The following is a 19,611-nucleotide window of genomic DNA, read 5'->3' as shown; positions in this document are numbered from 1 at the left end:
TGACTGCTTTAAATACAAACAGGAATATGGCTTTACGTAAATCTACAAATTATAGTTATTTTTGTTCTGTTAAATATCACTACAAATGGTTGTACCCTTCTATTTTTCCACGCAACAAAATTGCCCTCTTCCGAGAAAGAAAGAGGAAGAAATAAGGAGGTAGAACAGATGAAAAAAAAAAATTGGATAAGGTACTCGCAGCAATCAACACAGTTGACTAAGAAATTTTTAGAGGTTCTTTGGAAAATGGATAACCTTTATTTAGAAAAAGATGTTTAAAAAGTTATAATACCCTTACACCTTTCCTCAGTAGAGTCGTGGTAAAATTATGCTTATATTTTTGGCTGCTACTCTAGCAGATGGCAGCATGCTCTAGAAGAAAAGGGAGAAGATTGACTAGCCTACCACTTTCCCTTACTATAAATTTAGCGCCTAACCCCCCACATATAAATGCATCTATCACATTTTCGGATGAATTGGATAAAATGATGGTTTTAAATAATGATTAATGGATGATTTATTGATTCTGTCAATTTAATTTTGCTCTCTTTAGCTATTTTGAAGAGTATTGTTGTTTATAAACTATTTTTGATGTGTGCTTTTTGTGTTTTTTTTTCCCTGAAATACAAATTAGGTCTTTCGGGACTTATGATAGCGATTTAACTAAAATAAATGTCTCACCTCGTATTCCTCACAACATTCTAGCTAAACACTTTTTTTGTTATATAAAAAATAAGAAAGGGGCCTCCCTTTTAGCCTTAAGAGGCAGAACTGTCAGCATAGATTTCCTGAAAATTTAGCACCTTAAGATAATTCCTATCTGTAGCCAGCTAAGAATTTTGGAAGACGCTAACCTTTAGACAAATGGTTGGATAAAAAACATTAATAGATATAGGCTTTGGAATTTTGAAAGCAACACCAAAGTCCTGTCCATTTTTTGAAAAACTGATCTCTCCATCATCGAGATTAAGGTACAGTCCTATGACATCCATCATGCCAAAAGGCTCACCATATGTATCGAATTGTTTACTGTTAGACTTTTTGCCAGTGCCACCGAAGCCAAATCCCAACTTGTCCGTTCCAAGGTCCAATGATGCCTACATTAAAAACAAAGACTTTCATCAGTCACTTCGGTTGCACTAACAAATAAACTTACTTCAATTCAGATAAGTGAGAACAAATCAACTTGTGTTACTAAAGAACCACGAACCAATATTAGGCAAACAGATATCCATGGGATACATTTCTTAATTTATTTTCATGTATTTCAAAATCACCATTTGTTGCTGATGGTCCGTATTCTTTACTTCTTCAAATAAACCGAAAACAGCGTCATTTAAACATAAAGAGAAAAACCAAAGCACTGCTCCTCCAACAAAACTATCTCGTATAGGAGATGGCTAACCATCCCCTTCAAGCCCCCCTTAAAGGAGTCACGCATGTCATTTTCGCTTTACTAATAGAAAATATGTATCTTGGGCAGGTTTTTCATTCTTAGCCGTAAAAAAGAATATAACAATTGGAATTCTAATCAAACTTACTGGAAATCCATGAAAAAGTTTCTTAGAATGTATACACCCGTGATAATCAGCTTAGTTTTACCAAATGGACACATTTTTTCAGCATTGTTTTTCTTTTAATTCAACTGCATTTAAGATTTTAGTCAATTGATGCCTGAAAAGAACTTATGAAAAATACAGCCTGCTCAAACAGGGAATATTTTGAACAAACTTAAAAATACACAGTGAAAAAGCAGTATCTCATAGACTTTTCGCGGTTTATTTTTTACTTTTTACTTTTCTTTGAACCTCACTAGACGCTTTATACAAAAAATATAGCTCTTTTTCTGAGTTTTGAATTTATTCAGCAATGAGCTTAAAATTTCAAAACGATAATTCATTCAGCAACATTAGATAGCAGCCATGAAAATTTGGTCAAAGTCAGTTCCTCAGAGCAAACGTTTCCAAACTTCTTCTTTTCTGTAAAATAGGTGACTCTACGAACACCTACAGCAACAACTTCTTTCATAGAGCTCATTAACTTTTTCTTAGAGTCTGATCTAAACTTACACAAAACAGATTTTTTTTATTTTTTGGGTATTTTTCTGTCTTGTTTTCGACAAGTTTTCCAATCTCAAAAAGCAAAAAAAGGTGCAAAGTACATTTCAAAATCATATTTGAAAGACTGATGAAGTTGAATCTCAGCTATCGAACGGTAGCAAAATTTTCGTTTAACGTTGAAACATTAAAGCATTATTATGAGAATAACCAACCAAAAACTTGAACAGGGGACATAAACTTTAAGATATATCAGTTACTCCAAACTCCTTAACGAAAAACTTTTTTTCGGTCTATTACTACTATCTACATCAGCGCAAAGTAGAAATTTGGGTTTCATACCGTAGCTAAAATTAAGCTTTGGAGAATATACGAGAATAAACTTGTATTGAGACAAAACTTGTGTATGAGGAACCGACTTTTTGAATTATCTAAAAAAAAATACTTAAACCAAGTTTTATATGAAGGCGTGAAAAAAAAAGACCGAGACATTCTTAGCTTTCATCAAAAGTAAAAAATACCATTCATTTATGGGTTCCGATTCTGAAGAGAGTCTCTGTCAATGCTGATATTAGTTAAATTGAACTCAGCTCACTAGCATTGACTATGAAAAGAACAATGTCCCCATTGCGATTTCATCCGGTCAATTATCATAGACAACTTGGGAAAGGGGGCTCTTTCGAAGGCAAATTCAAAGTTCTATCTGCTCTTATATGTACTAAAAGTGTTTGGATGGGGCCCTTAACCTTCCATAGCAACACATCAAAGTTTCAAGATAACCATTTCACTCAGACTGATTGAAAGGTACAACGAATTTGTCTCCAGGAGGGACAAACTCCACGCTGCCCCAAGAGCAACGGTCCCTGGTTATTCAATTGGTCCATTTTTCATTGAAACATTTTAGCAGAAAAGGTGGGCAAGTGACACCTTATTAAGATAGGAATCTTGCAAGCACTTTAGATGATTTAGATGACCCTAGAAAAGCCGCGCAACAGCGTCAAATCAAAATTTAGAAATGGTCATGCCTCCAGGGATGAATTTCTGGAGTCTTGTATTTCTGATAAAAGTTTTCCCGGACTTGTAATATTACAGATCAGCCCAGACCAAAATGAGTTACTAAATATGGAATAAAAGACTATTCTTACACGATTGGCTTGAAACTTAAATAATACGTACCCAACACCTGGGTAACCTCAGCACAGAAACATTTACGAGAGAAAAGGGCTTACGTTTATAAAATGGATATTAACATTAAAATTAACACTCTTTCTTAAAACCGGCACTAGAAGCCAGACTGCCATGATGTGGGCATCATTCGTAAAAAGCAAAAGAAAATGAGACTGATGAAAGGTATGAAACTAGGTATGAAACTTTGAAGTCAGCTAAAGTCTGCCCTGTAAAAGTCAATGGTCTAAAATCTTTTGGAGAGATTTCATTAAGTGTAGGTGACTGTGTACCATATTTCAATTTAACCTCAGTAATTGGGTCTTTCCTATCCCTTTCCACCAACTTGTCGCAAAGGCCATTAATCCTATGTAGAGTAATAAAATAACATTCAAGTCTCAACTTCCTTTCATAATGCTATAGCATACTAACAGTTTGCTCAGAAACTTTGCAATCTCGCAACGCAACCCAGAAATGTTTTTTGATAGCCCGTGTACGTCCTTGTCATTGCTTCTTCTTAAAGTTGTAATGTATAATTAAAAGTATGGATACTCTTAGATTCATCCCCCCCTTTACCCCTACTCCTCCCAATGTCATTTATTGAATAAAGTATTTGTATTAATTGCATTTTTACATCAACAAAGGAGCTCGTGTCGAGAAAGAGAGGGATAAGAATTCAATTCACTTGTAATCATGTAATTACATATCACATTTTCACAAAATAAAATTTCATCCCTCAAACACGTTTAAGATTTCATTAAAAATTATTTATAAGGACAAACTTAACTTTAAATAAAAGTTCAAATAGGGATAAATCCTTTTAGTAGACAGTGACGAGTTCCACAAAAATACTAGATATTTCGGTTACATATGCTGTGACCGTCATAGATAGTAATACTAATGTATTACTAATGACGCAGTAATATATCAGCATTACTATATCACCTTTAGTATTGCGAAATATCTAGTATTTTTTGTAAAATTTTCCACTGTCTACTAAAAGGATTTATACCTACTTGAACTTTTATTTATCACCATGGAAAGGCAGTGTGGTCTTCGAAATTATCTGCAAACATAACTTTTTTGAAAGATGACAACACAGAATTCTTTTTTTATAAATGATCTAGACATGAATCTATTTAAACGTATAAGAAGTTAAAATAAAACACTTCATGAACAAGTCCTTTTAAGGAAATGATGGAATAGTGTATGTCTATATTCAAGGACGTTCACAGGTTGGGGTGTCAGGAGGGCTTCAATTCCACAGCAGACAAAAAATTACCCAGAATTTCTATCCCTATGATTAAAACCTCCCTCACCACCCACCTCAAATTCTTAAGTAAAAATATTCAGAAACCATTATTGCATGACATAACGGCTCACGAAGAATTTTCACTGCATGTCACTGAACCAAACCTAAATCAAAGAGAAATTTGAATGAACAAGGAAGTCAAACTTCGAACGAACAGAAATTATTACAAATAAGAGTTCAATAACCGGCCACCAAACTCCTTTTAATCTGATTTTATTTATAGGATATGTAACAATATTCATTAATGCATTTGTCTTTCTAAATAAATTCCCTTCAGGAGTGTAGAAAATCAATGGGCGAATCTTTTGCTGATTTGTCAATAAAAAATATTACTTCAGGAATTAAACACATTGCTTAAAAAATCACCAATAGATACAGATAGCAAAAGGTTGTACAACGAGGAATTATTTTTAAGGCCGTGAAATCTAGACGAAACTAAACGAACATTTCGGTTCTATGTCTAAGAATCGTCTTCAGCAAAGTGAATAAATACATAAAAAAGTTAATCTTACCTTAAAATACGTGAAATTTAAAACTAAAACTAAGGAAAGTGTTCCAATATCAAGATTTGAAGCAAGTTCAGCTGGGACTGAGTGCACAACAAAAGAATAAACAAAGCATTCAGTCACATTAAAAAAATATAACAAGAAACAAATCAGGAACAAGTTTCTAACGCAACTTCTTCCTTTTTTGGCATCTAGCTTTATCATTTTTTTTTATACGTGCATTGGAATTAACAACTGGTTTGGCCAAATAATGTGTTAAATCAGTTTTTACTAAATGTGCATATAATGTGTTAAGCGTGTATTCTCCAAAATCTCTGTTTAAAGAAGTATTATTATTTAACTTCAGTTTAATTTTTATCGCCTCTTGAACAGTTATTTAAAGCCCAAATCATTACCAATTAGGGTGTGTCACCAAAAAGTATTGAAGACAAGGGTTTATTGAAAATATGCCTCCTCAGGGCTGATTCAAAAGAACTATAGCCGCTATTAGAATTCCGAGCCTTTAATATACTGTCCTTTCGTCTTTCCGAATTTTGGCGGGTTCTACTAACAGAGTAATTACCGTAGTCACATAGCATTTGATACACCTCACTTTGACGAGTAACTGAGGTCTTGAGTTAAGGAAATTCATGGTTTTTAAAGTACTTGTAGAGACCACATACATATTATTTTGTGTAAAAGCAGTTTTTAACTTCGTAGTAATTTTTGGTATAAATTACAATTTAAGGTTTATTGAAAGCATCACACAACAAGAGATCTTTAATTTTTAAGAGAATGTCTTCTAAACCCACGACTATTTGTATTATTAATAAACAGGAAAAGTAATGGTTTCCAATACCGTGCAACTAAATTTTCTATGAATCAGAATCAGGTCTACAGATACACAAACATGTTTATATATATATATATATATATATATATATATATATATATATATATATATATATATATATATATATATATATATATATATAAATATATAAATATATATATCGAGTCTTCATGGCTATATTTTCGTTAAAAACCCTAAATTCACAAAGGTTCTAATCATCCCTCTAAAGAAAAATACCTCAGCTGTCGCCCATCCGACTCTGCACAGCCCTTCATCACAAACGGTAGCTTCGTAATAATAGCGACCTTTCCCAGACACACCACGATTTCCTCTTCCACCATGCCATTCTTTGAAGTCACGTGACTGACAACGTAGTCCATCTGGGGTGACAGCAAGCTTCTCCGTTCGATCAAAAAGACTCATACCCCAAAAAGGGGGAACTATAAACAAAAATCAGTATGAAAAATAAAACTTCTTGGCAATTAAATGATCTTGGATGACGTTAAAAAAAATCAGACCTGCTTCTTATTTCAAGCATGTTTTCAATGAATTGGGACGAGAGTTAACGTTTACATACCGACAGACGCTCACTAAACGATTTTCCCTAGATTGTATTGTAACCCGTCTTTTTGGTAAAATGCTGTGTGGTTATATTGGCTAAAGAGCCAAAAGAGGGGTTGTAAAGTTTAACCAGTCAAAAAAATAGTGCAGTTTCATTGGCTAGACGCCAGGAAAACAGAGTAGTAAATTTAAGTCATAATCTTTCTTGCCTGATTTCTAAACCCTAGTGGAGCATTCGAACATCCCTTATCTGACTTATCTGTTACTGATTTCCCCGGATGTAATCTGTAAAAGATGACAACAAATACTTATCCGGTGATTTGTTAACTGAAACGCTATGGACAACTAGGCGAATAACAGCATAAATTATATGCACTCTACTGTAAACACGGATTATTTACAAATCCCTGTAGGCGCGCCACGTTTCATAATTACTGTTCCTTTTTGTTCTCTGCACATAATTTTTTGTGTTTTCTTTATTTTTGATAGGATTGATTTTTTTTATTATCCCCACTTACTCTAGATTTTCCTGAGTTAGCACATGTAATTTATAAGACAACTAATTCAAACCATTTCAAGTAGTTACCCTCCTACCCTCTGGGGTCATTTATGATTCTAGTAAAGATTAGGATAATCATTCGGGTTTCTCGGATAAGTAATCTTGGTATACTCAATGAGACTGTGATCTTTTCCCCCCTTTTTTTTCTTTGTATCTTATGGTCAGTAACAGGGGCATTGTATCTTATGGTCAGTAACATTTTTAGAAAAAAGAATTCTTAAAAGCTTTACCTAGAAATTTGATATGTTTGTTTTCAAGGCAGGTTATGAAGCAATAAATACCATTTGGTTTTTATTTCCATCAGATGAGCTAGTATATTACAGCTGACAAGAGGCACGATAAATTTCGGAAGCATACTTTAACAAAGAGATTTCTGAACAAAAGAAAAATGAAATTTTAGGGAAAAAATCGCTAGCTTCCAAGGTAGGGATCTCAAATAATGTGGTAAAGCACAACTGATCCCATTTATTTCAGTTGCAAAATATTATTTTATTCCCACGCCATTTTTCGGGTACTATTTTGTTTCCTCAAATTCGAACTTAATCTTTAAAATAAAACCTAGTGTAGCTTTAGAATTTAGCATGTATTATTGCTTTTATCGAATATGATCAAAAGGATTAATGTCGTATATTGTACTTCTTTTAATCTACATTACATTATTTAATTGAAATACATACTACACGACAATCTTGTGTTAAAGAGACGTAAGAACTATACTGTTTGTTCCTAGTGTCCTTTGTCTGTCCCGTTGTCAAGGCTATGTTTTGGGATTCCAAAAATAAAAAATAAGGAAGAAAACAGCAAGTATTTCAAGAAAAGCGACATGCTCTCTCTCTCTCTCTCTCTCTCTCTCTCTCTCTCTCTCAGCGTGAATCTCTCTCTCTAAGCATGAATATATAATTTTAGAACAAATTGACTACTCTGAGCAATAAGAAGAACTGTAATTCAATATGGTCAGTGACCGCACGTATATGCACGATGCAAGTAGTCTATACAAAAAACTGGTTTATCTAGACATTTATTTTAAAGCTACCTGAAGCCTGAAAAAGTGCGATTTTATGATTCCAACTTTATGTGAGCTTTCAAATAACTAATTTCTTTTTTTCAATTTTAAAGCAACTCACAAAGAAATGTAGCAGAGTTAGAAGAGTTTTACCACGTTCTGGTTTCAAGGACTAAATTTTTTGGAACAGGGTGAATTCTCAAAATTTGTTTCTATGCTCTTTACAGCACTATGTTTAAGGAGATGTCTTAAAAAAATTTACGCAATCCGAGTTCTGATTCTAATTAATCCATTTACCGCAAGTTACATTAAACCTACTCTAAAACCTATTCTAGCCTTTGTTATCCTGATAAACAAAGTATTAAAATGGAAGTTAAATGAGGGTAGATCCTTACTTTCTAGTAACATCTTTCAATTTTTTCCAAAGAAACAAGATTAGAGCATTGTAACACATAAATTTTAGATGGAAAACTCAAAAGATAGCACAAGAATAATCAGCACACCTCTGAATTTTCAAACAGTCAATACATCGAAAACAAAGTTTTTCAAATTTTTCTATGTTAAAAAAATCTTCGTAAAAAAATCATTTAACCTTGTAGAGATGTGATATCTTAAGTTCTGATTCTAATTAATCCATTTACCGTAAGTTACATTAAACCTACTCTAAAACCTATTCTAGCCTTTGTTATCCTGATAAACAAAGTATTAAAATGGAAGTTAAATGAGGGTAGATCCTTACTTTCTAGTAACATCTTTCAATATTTTCCAAAGAAACAAGATTAGAGCATTGTAACACATAAATTATAGATGGAAAACTCAATAGATAGCACAAGAATAATCAGCACACCTCTGAATTTTCAAACAGTCAATACATCGAAAACAAAGTTTTTCAAATTTTTCTATGTTAAAAAAATCTTCGTAAAAAAATCATTTAACCTTGTAGAGATGTGATATCTTAAGGTCAATAAATCTCTCCTTCGTTTGTATTTAAAATTAAAATAAACCCATTATCACAACTTTCCTGAATCCTCAAGTAAAACAAATTAAGAACAAGAAAAAAACAGAATAGAAAGATAATATTTAAGCCAAATTCCTTCCTTGCTCCATGAGCCCCTTCTGTGATAAAGCGAAGTTCTTCTTCTAAGAGTGAAATTTTCTATATTGCAAAATGAATTTTTGACGGGGCAGTTAAACTGAACTACGGCCGCTGTAATGAAAGATAACGCGGTACGTAATTTTACTAGAAAAAATCCTAATTATAGAGCAAAAGAAACTGGTGACAACATGATCATGAGAACTTAAGCAAAGAAAAGCTAAATATAACGACCCAACTTGCAGAGAGCGTCCTTAGCTGTAAATAAAACCTACAGTTAAAGATAAGATAATTACCAAACCATAATTCTCTAAAAAAAAAAGCCAGAGAAACAAAAATTGTGGATAACAACTAACCATCTGACTTATCACCGGATTTGGTTCCTTTCCCTTGAAGAATGTCTTTTAGACTTTCCCATACGATCTGAAGTACTGGTAAACAAAAGGCACCAGTTTTTCCACTTCCTGTTTCTGCCGCCATGAGGACGTCACCTCCACCAAGTATGAGTGGAATAGCCTCAGCTTGAACATCCGTTGGAAGCCTTGAAGACAATAAATTGATAATTGGACAAGGTAAATACATAGGAGGCCTCCGACATCCATTACCCATGAACTAAGAAAATTAGAATCCAAAATCAAGTAAACTGCAAAAGTAAAATCCAATTAGAGTTAGCACAATAGCGTTGGCTTACTAAAGAGTGAGATGCCTCACATTAACTTGTATTTTCTTCCCAATCACTTTGTTTAGAGTATTTGGTCTTAAAACTTGGGAGAAGCCTCATTAGACCAGAAACTGAAAGTTATAATGACCTTTTTAGGGTTAGGGTGATCAAAGGGTAATACAACTCCTCCAGCATCACTTTTTGCCCCAAAACACCTCAGTAGCCCCTCTTGGCATTGGGTCAACCTTTAACCAAGAATTAAGGATTTCCAAGCCCAGTGCAAAAATGGGCAGAGTAAAAATGAACAGAGTAAGTCTTGATTCGGCATTAAAAAAGATAAATCCCTATTTAGTGCAAATCCAAGCCAACTCATGAGGAAAAAGAACCAAGTCCTGACTCGGTGCAAAATTGAGCTAAACCCTCAATCACAGCGAAAATGAAGTCCTGATCTGTTGCAAAAACTAGCTAAAGTTTAACTCGGTCAAAAAACAAATTAAGTCTAACCTTGATTCAAAATCGCTTAAGTCCTGCCTGATGTTGTGTAATGATCCGAGTCCAAGCATCAGAACTTTGGTAAAACCATTCAACAGCAGGGTAAATCTTGACTGAAAGGATAAACAACATGTCCGAGCTATGGACTGACTGGGTGCAAATATGAGCATATTATACATACATACACATACCGATTTACACTGAGCTAAATCCTTAATTCCTGTCAAAGCTGCAGAATTTGGACAACGTGGATAAAAACAAGCTAAATCCGGATGCAGTGCAAAGACGAGCTTAGTCCTGATTTGGAGAAAAAAAAAATTAAATTCTGACTCGGTTCAAAAATAGGCTATGTCCTCATTAGGCGCGATAAGGGCCAACTCCAGACTCGATACAAAAGCCAGATAAGGCTTGCTCTTGAAAAGACAATTTAAGTCTAAAATGGGAATTTCGGTGATGCACTATAAAAACGGAGCAAGTACCAACCCAAGGCGAGTACCGTGCTAAGTCAAATCTCTGAAATTTTAGTCACTTGGTGCCAAAACAAGCTGAGTCCAGGCTCAGTATAAAAGCCAGCCAAGTTCCAGCTATGTCCAGGTTTCGTTCAAAAGCGAGCGGATTCTTCCCAGGTACTAGCGCAGAATAAGTTAAGGTTGCAGAATGTTGGTACCTAAGTACAAAAAAGAGGTTAGTCCCGACCAGCTGCTAAAATGAGCAAAATCTAAGCTGTGAAATGTCAGTGAGTGGTACTGATACAAATCCCCAAGTCAGTGCACAAACAAGCTAAGTCATAGACTCAGTCTAAACAAGCAAAGCAAAGTCAAATCTAAACAACAAGCAAAGTCCTGACTTGATACAAGAATAATAAAAGACCAGGCTCGATCTTGAAATAACGTAAGTCGCAGCTGCAGAATCTTGGGGACTAGATACAAAGACGGGATAATTAAGACTCAATTCAAAAAGGGTAAAGTCCTAATTAGGTTTAAAGAGATTTAGGTCCTAATTCGTTGGAAAAACAAAGAAAGAAAAATGGTAATTCATGACTCGGTGAAAACAAGCAAAGTTGACGCGAAAAAAAAAAAGACTAAGCGTACACTCGACGCAAAAGCCAGTAAAAGTCGTGGCTTTGGGTAAAAACGATCGGAAGTAACTTGGTGTAAAACTCCAATCATCTCAATTTTCATGACACAGTGCGAAAAAAGAGGTAAGTCCTGACTCAGTACAGAAAAGAGCTAAGTCCAGACTAGCTGATACAATGTGCTATATCTAAGCTGAAGAACTTTGTTAACATTGGGCTATGATAAGCGAATAGTGCAAAAAGAAGCTAGGTCAAGGTCCGTGTAAAAAAAAGCCACGCACTAGCTTGTTGGGAAACAAGCAACGTCCCTTTTCAGTGTAGAAACCAACCAAGTCTAAACTTGATGCAAATGCTTGCTAAGTCCTCCTGATTCAATGGGAGTTGCAAAACTTCGATGACAAAGTACAAAAACAAGTTGAATATTGACTCAGTGTATGAAAATGCTACAACACAATTCAGTGCAAAAACCAGATAAGTCCGAATCCACTTCAATTTGAGCGGAGTACTGATTCTGCAAAACTATACCAAGATCTGACTCAGCCCAACAGCAACCGAAATAAACGCTTTGGACTAGCTTAGTGTGAAAATGTGCTAAATCCAAGTTCAATTGCTTTATTCTTTGCATGTACACACACACACACACATATATATATATATATATATATATATATATATATATATATATATATATATATATATATATATATATATATATATATATATATACTAGCTGTTGGTGTGGCGCTTCGCGCCACACCAACAACTAGTTGGTGGGGGCTGTTCACGCCCCTCAAGCCCCCCCCCCGCGCGCGTAAGTCGTTACGAGCCATATTAGTTACGCGCCATTGTAGTTGTGTCCCTGTGTCCCACCTGTGAATATAGATAGATATATATATATATATGTTTTTAACTACGTAAAACATGTGAATATACAATATTCTTCACTGTCCCATTGTCTTTGCATATAAATAGATTGTCAGGTTTACCGACTTTTGAACATGCAGCATATAATTGTCCATGGGAAAACAATCCGTATTCAGATCTATACCGCCCTCTTCTAATGATTGCCCTTGGGCTTTGTTGATGATAATTGCTAATCGAATATTCCCTGTGTCCCCGTCGTCATTTATATATCCCCCATGTGCCCTTCCGGCGTCCCCGTTGTAGTTGTGTCCCTGTGTCCCGGTCGTCATTTATATTCCCTGTATCCCAGTCGTCATTTGTGTCCTGGTGTCTTCGTCTGTAATTTCTCTTTGAGTGTCCAAGTCGTCATTTATATTCCTTGTGTCCCGGTCTGTAACATATGATAATAGATCAATTGTGCTGTTACTTTGTTCACGATCCCATTCTACACATGTAGAAATAGAAGCAGTACGATTAGGTGAAGGCATTCCCAAATGCTTGAGAAGTTTGTTTGCAATAGATAAGCAGAAATCTTCAATCATAACTAAAGTGCAGTTATAAATTTCTGTTGTAAAGTCCAAGGTCATATCTGACCTTTCTAGCCTGTATTCGGTGGAGTATATTCTCGCCCATTTGCGATTTGTATTTCTCCCATAACTCTGTAGGAGATGAAGGAGAGCAACTTTTGCCAGAAGACATGGGCTGTAATGTCATGCCTATGAACCGGCGATTGTCCAGGATGTAAAAGCTGTTATATCTAATCCCAAGATGGATTATATATAAATGTAATAAATGATGAATCATTAATCTATAGGCATAATATTTCATTGCGCTGCATTTCTTATCCATTTCTTTGTTGGTGGCTGGATTTATCAATTTAACATTAAAGTGATAGCCGTCAGCTCCATCCCAAAAAATTATAGGATTTTGTAGGGCATCATGGCATCGATGAGTTTAATAAAAACTTCTCTTTGAAACGCCTTCTTATATACTTATAATGACGTCATATACAAAGCCTTTGACGTCATATACAAATCACCGACCATAACGATTGCCACTTCGTTGATAGTTGCGTATCAGTAGGCATCAATTCGATTGCTGTTTTGAACAGAAGCACTAAATTATTATTTATGTGGAAAAGATATTGCAACTGGGAAACAATAGTCCTTTCAACGTCATTTTTTTTTTATCATCGGTATCACTTTCAAGTTGTTTGGTTTGTTTTACCTTGACTTGTCTTTCATCACTATGAAATACATATCGCCGAACCTTTGTTTTTTTTAACTAAAATCTGGTAGGCATTGATGACCTTATCCAAGTCAAAATCCCAAACCCAATAATCATCACTATCATTTTCAGTTTTGATACGTTTTGACTCTTGCTGTCCAGGTTGTTTCAGGTTGCTCTTGTGATTCCTCGGCACTCTCCTAAAAAGCAGTGCATTGTTGATGAAAATTATACAATAAAATTCAACCTGCCTAAATGAATATCTACAGAAATATACAAGTTCTTATTTTTCAAGAGACAAGTGGTGATGCATGCATGTTTTGTCCCAAGAGGTGATTGTAACAAATCAATAGTTGCAACTTATTGACAAAGGGTCCATTTGAATGAAAATTTAAAGGTCCAGTAGACTCTTGAAGTAACAAAAGCTATCATGCTACAGCAAAATTACAATTCCAAGCATTTTTGGCCCAAACAAAGCCGAAATACTGTTAAGCAGCTAAACTTTAATGTAAATAATGGGGGTTAAGAGGTGGCAGCTACCCTCATATTCAGGATAACACTGGATATGGCATTATAAATTGACAAAATTAAATAAAAAGCCATTTTTTTTAAAGTAAAGTAAAGAGCAACATTAAAAATTACAACAAAAAGGAATTATTCTGTATATGAGGGAGGTGTCCCACTCCTCAAAATTTACTACTGAGAGGTAAATAATCTCCTCATACTTTACTATCAAACTACAGCTCATACCGTAAAGTCTGACTTTTTGCCTCTAATACCAAAATTGCAAATGCTCAAACACAAGGGCAGTTGGTATTTGACAAAAAAAAAATATTTTTCAAAATACCTGAAGAGCAGACATACTTACTAATGTGCATATGGTTTATACAACAAAATGACTAATTCAAATATTTGAAAAGGCAATTGATAAACAGAACGCTTGCATTTGGCTACTAACTACATTTGTTGCACTATAAAAATACTTCCAGCAAAGCACTGGTAAAACTTATGCTTAAAGAGCAGTGTGTCAAGAAGAGGGGAAGCCTGCTTCATATACAAATGATTTTTGTTTGCTTGATGTTTTAATATGATCTTAACTTTTATTTGAAAAATTTGTTTTTTATTTAACCTCCAGAAACAATGGCACTTTGTCCAAAAATAGAAAAAAAAAACAATGAACCTTTTGCAATGACAAAAAAAGAAAAAGATACTAAAAGTCAATGACATAGCAACCAGCAACAACAAAATGAATTTGTAGCAAAGTGCCTGGACATCAAAATAATAGCTATAACAAGAGTAGACTACTTACTATGTAATTAATGATAAATGTGTTCCCATTTGAAGAAATAAAAGGTATACTTACATCCATTCTACTTCTTCAGCTCTTTTGGCAATTTCTGTCAACACACCCATTTCTAAAAAAAAAAACATTAGCATGAGCATCTTATATGGCTATCTGACCAGATCTAAAGCATTCATTCTTAAAGTACAGAAAAAGTTAAACTTTAGCAAACAGAGTAGGGACCAGAAGCATCAGCTCTCTTTCCTCAAATACTGTATAAGATAATTTCTGTTTGCTTCTAGTTTTAATATTCTCACTGTTTTCATTTCAAAAAGGATATTGTTTAACAAAATTATGCTTTTTTAATATCATAAGCTACTCAGGATAATATAACTCTACAGATAATAAAGAAAAGAGACATTACCATACTTAAGCACCTCTAATTGACACTAAAGTGTATCTATTTATCAGAATTATGTGAGAATAATCATTCATTTAAATATGTAGTATTTGCTTTACATGATCAAATGGAATTTTCTTAAATTGAATTAAAAAAAACAAGTTTTTTAGCTGAAAGTAAGGAGCAACATTAAAACTTAGAACAAACAGAAATTACTTTGTATATGAAAGGGGCTGCTTCCTCATCAATGCCCCACTCTTTATGCTAAAGTTTGACTCTTTCTCTCAACTCTGCTTTATAAAACAGTAAAAAAATTTAGCGTAAAGAGTGGGGTGTCGATGAGGAAGCAGCCCTTTTCATATACAAAGTAATTTCTGTTTGTTTTAAGTTTTAATGTTACTCCTTACTTTCAGCTAAAAAACTTGTTTTTTTATTTAATTTCTGAACGTTTTTGAATCAATGCATGTTTTTATTTTGGCTCTCCACAGAAAAATAATTAACACAAAATTTGTAAGTTTTTTTTTTGACTAAATGGCTTTCTCATAGTTTTGATTGAATGATTTTGGGAAAAAAAGGAACAGTGGAGGAAGCCTAGTTGCCCTGCAATTTTTTGGTTACTTAGAAAGACACAGTACCTTGCTCTTTACGCTAAAGATTATATTTTGTCCCAATTCATTAAGAATGACCCCTGAATCACAAAAGCTATAGAATAAATAGTTGAAATCCTCTTGTCTCCTCCTCTTGTCAACCCCTCCCCCCAACCAAAAATCCCCCTGAAACCGTCTGTACACTTCCCAATAAGCATTACTATTTGTAAGCACTGGTCAAAGTTTGTAACTTATAGCCCCTCCCATGGGGACTGGGGGAGAGTAAGTTGTCCCCAAAGACATAGTTATAAGGTTTTTCGACAATGCTGAATAAAATGGCTATCTCAGAATTTTGATCCATTGACTTTGGGAAAACAATTAGCATAGCAGGGGGCCTAGGTGCCCTCCAATTTTTTGGTCACTTAAAAAGGGCACTAGAACTTTTCATTTATGTTAGAATGAGCCCTCTTGCAAGATTCTAGGACCACTGGGTCAATACAATCACCCCTGGGGAAAAAAATAAACAAATAAACATGCATCTGTGATCTGCCTTCTGGCAAAAAATACAAAAGTCTACATTTTTGTAGATAGGAGCTTGAAACTTCTGAAACTTCTGGTGTGATTTTTGTTAAGATTCTATGACTCTTAGGGGGTGTTTCCCCCTATTTTCTAAAATAAGGTAAATTTTCTAAGGCTCATAACTTTTGATGGGTAAGACTAAACTTGATGAAACTTATATATTTAAAATCAGCATTAAAATGTAATTCTTTTGATGTAGCTATTGGTATCAAAATTCCATTTTTTAGAGTTTTGGTTACTATTGAGCTGGGTCACTCCTTACTAGAGTTCATTACCACAAACTGTTTGATACAATGGCAGTTGTAGTCCCACTCTTTCAACTAAAGTTGAACTGTTTAGCACAATGATTTTATATTTAAAAGCTAACATTTCATACAGACCAACTGTTCTAGTAATAAGAGTAGGATTACAGCCCTGCTTAGTAAGGGGAGCTGTAACCCACATTACATTACATATTTAGTTCAAGCATTTTCTATAAACAAAGAAAGTTCAGGAGTTTGTTCACCTTTTCATATTTATCTAGAGAGTCATACAAATTTGGGCATAGAAATGTTCTTCTTGAGGCATTAGCCAGCCCTCTTCCATAAAAAAAATTTATAAGCTCTCTCCAATTAGTAGGCAAGGGAGAGTTGGGTAGTCTGACACAGTAGTAGAACTACTGATCTATATATTGTATTTATCTGGGGTGGCAAGAATTCAAAGACATTTATAATAAATGAGAAGAAACAAGTTTTTGAGGAGCAAAAACTACCCAGTCAAGTTTTACAGTAATAAACAAAATTTTTTGACCCTCAAAGTAATCTTTTTTTGTTCAGCTACAAACTTCAGTTAGGATATGGTGGCATGACACAAAACAACCACATCTTACCAGGAATTAAGTTAGGTCTTTAGTCAGTACAAGTAGTTTAGAAATCACTAGATTGGAACACTATCTAGAAAGAAATGTAATTATTATCCAAAGTGGTGGAGTCTGGTACCCTGATGCAGTTTGTGTTGGCTTGTATGACATGTGTCTTAGTGCCTGATGGCTGAACTTTGAAACTAATGTTTTTTTTTTGTTTTTTTTTTATCTGAATGGTTCCATTAATAATTACATGATGTACTTAGTAAGAATAGTAGCAACAAATAAGCTCTCAAACTGATTTATGAATAGTCTCAAAATGATTGTTTGTGTTGAATTACTTTTTCTTTCTTCTCCCTGTTCTCTTCCCTCTCTCTGTTCTTCTTCTTTGTGCTGCAAATAAGATTGTTATGTTTCCAAAAACCCAAATCCAGAAGTAGAAAACATCATCACTACTAAGAATAATTTTAATAACTTCCCAGAAACCAGTCCTACATGTTCAAATGTTGTTTGGCCAGTGCAGCTTTGCCCATGTCAATAGTCTCGTGCTAAACAGGCTAGTAAGAATACCAAGGGTTAGAAAAAGATAAGAGGTAGGTATTGACTGAAACCCCCTGTGAAAGCTGAAATTGGTGCAGAGGATGAGATAAAGAGAGATCACAGGCAAGCAAAGAAAGACTCAAAATCTGTAAGGGGTTACAAGCCAGTATTGCCCAAAATATTCCCAGCTTCAGCAATTTCATTAAAAGCCCTCATCCTCATCTCTTGGAGGAACTGAGCTATTGTTAGAGGATGGTTTGTAACTTTCAGGAGTAGATACCACAAAACTTTCAATGGAATTCAAGAAAAATTGTTAAATTCTAGCAAAGCTGTCATCATTAAAAAGAAAATCAGTAGTGTCTTTTGTTGCCAGAGTAGTTCATCTGCTGTAGCAATGCAAATGTGAAGACTATGCAAGGGGAATTGGTAATTATGTGATTGTTGATATTAATAACTTACCAATAAACTGAACATACCACTTGATACCTTTTTTATGCTCTTTCTGAACATAATAATTGCTTTAGTCACAAATTCAAATTTAAGCACTTTTTGAGCTCTTAAAAATGACAAATTTTCAATTAAATTATGGATTATCAGTCATTTTCTCACAAAATAATACCATGTTTTCTTAGTGCTATTTTCTCAGTTGTTTTTGACAAAATAATAATACATTTTCTCAGTGCTAAAATTATCTATAATAAGGTTAGTTTATGTTAGGGCAAAAAATGCTTAAATTTGAATTTGTAATAGAAGTAATTATTATATTCATAAAGATCATGAAAAAAGGCATCAAATTGTATATTCATTTTATTGGTAAGTCAACAAATGAACAATCATATATTTACCAGGGAATCTAGAAGTTGATTTCTTGAAGAACAATCCTGATAGATTTGTAAAAAGTGGTAAGCCTGCATCATTCCTCAAAAGAGAAGATATTCTACATGTTCTACCTGACCCAACCATCAGTAGTAGAGCTAGTTATGCCAAACCACACCATTATTGGTGGAACCAGCCATCTATCACAGCAGTTTTTCTTTTCCTATTGATATGAATACCTATAACTTAGGATAGTCTAAATTTCCTGCTTTGTTTTAATTCAAAATCTGTTGATGAATATAATATGAAAATCCAAACATATATGTGCCATAGCCTACTGCATTCAGTAGTCTATGTGTCATAAAATGTTCCACTGGGAGGGGTGAGGGGGGTTGTAGTATGACATACTTGATTGTGTCCAGAATTGACCCTAGCCTATACTACTGAAAAACAGTGGCTAAGAAAAACCAGGAAAGATTCTAAAGGGAACCCAGTATATGCTATCAAGATGTGAAGAAGTAAGCTATGTATTCAGGAATAAGCTTATATAATTAGGCCTATTTTAGAATGTTATAAAGTAGGCTAGTTTCCACAGCTTTAAAGTATTTCTTCAAGGAGACTGGGATTATTTAAACAATGTCCTAATAAGCTCAAGAGATTTACTCACCTTGATTCTAAAGAGATGTAAAATTTGAAAATAATACCCATTTGGACTAAAAGGCCCAAAGAGAATAGGGCCTCTGGGAATGCATCCTCTCAACTAGGCTAGTAAGCTCATGTGCTTCAAGTGAAGAGCAACAACAATGTTATTTGTAATACCTTCGAATGCAGCCATTTTTCAGATTAAACAACTTGTGCTGCCTAATTTCCTATAATTCTTTTATTTCTTCTTAGAAATACCATACAAGGTTATGCTAGTGTCAGACGTCGCAAGTTTCGCTTTCGATCATCGGGTCGAAACGACTTTTAAGCGGGTTAAAGGTATGCTCCATACCCCAATGGAGATCGAATGAAGCCACTTTAAATACATATAAAGCCTCGGGTTGTGAGCCCTAGTGATTTATCACTATTTCTTAGGGTTCTTGGATGCCTATTGTTTTTTTGATTAGGGATTTTGCCTT

At 34.4% G+C, this 19,611-nt stretch overlaps 1 protein-coding gene across 2 annotated transcripts in view; it reads right to left on the bottom strand.

The window, feature by feature from the left end:
* LOC136040910 (ATP-dependent RNA helicase Ddx1-like) overlaps window positions 1–19,398 on the bottom strand; it is a gene marked incomplete at its 3' end in the record, with an annotated part of 62,550 nt that extends 43,152 nt beyond the window's left edge. The window contains 5 exon segments of one of the 2 annotated variants that reach the window (XM_065725328.1): window positions 855–1,097; window positions 6,109–6,311; window positions 9,444–9,628; window positions 14,809–14,860; window positions 19,310–19,398. In XM_065725328.1, coding sequence (XP_065581400.1) covers window positions 855–1,097; window positions 6,109–6,311; window positions 9,444–9,628; window positions 14,809–14,860; window positions 19,310–19,325 — 699 coding nt within the window. 2 annotated transcript variants of the gene reach the window in all.
* Between the last annotated feature and the right edge of the window lie 213 nt (window positions 19,399–19,611).

The sequence above is a fragment of the Artemia franciscana genome, chromosome 21 (genome assembly GCF_032884065.1).
Source record: "Artemia franciscana chromosome 21, ASM3288406v1, whole genome shotgun sequence".
NCBI lineage: Eukaryota > Metazoa > Arthropoda > Branchiopoda > Anostraca > Artemiidae > Artemia > Artemia franciscana.
This window is presented reverse-complemented; position numbering and strand designations above follow the sequence as displayed.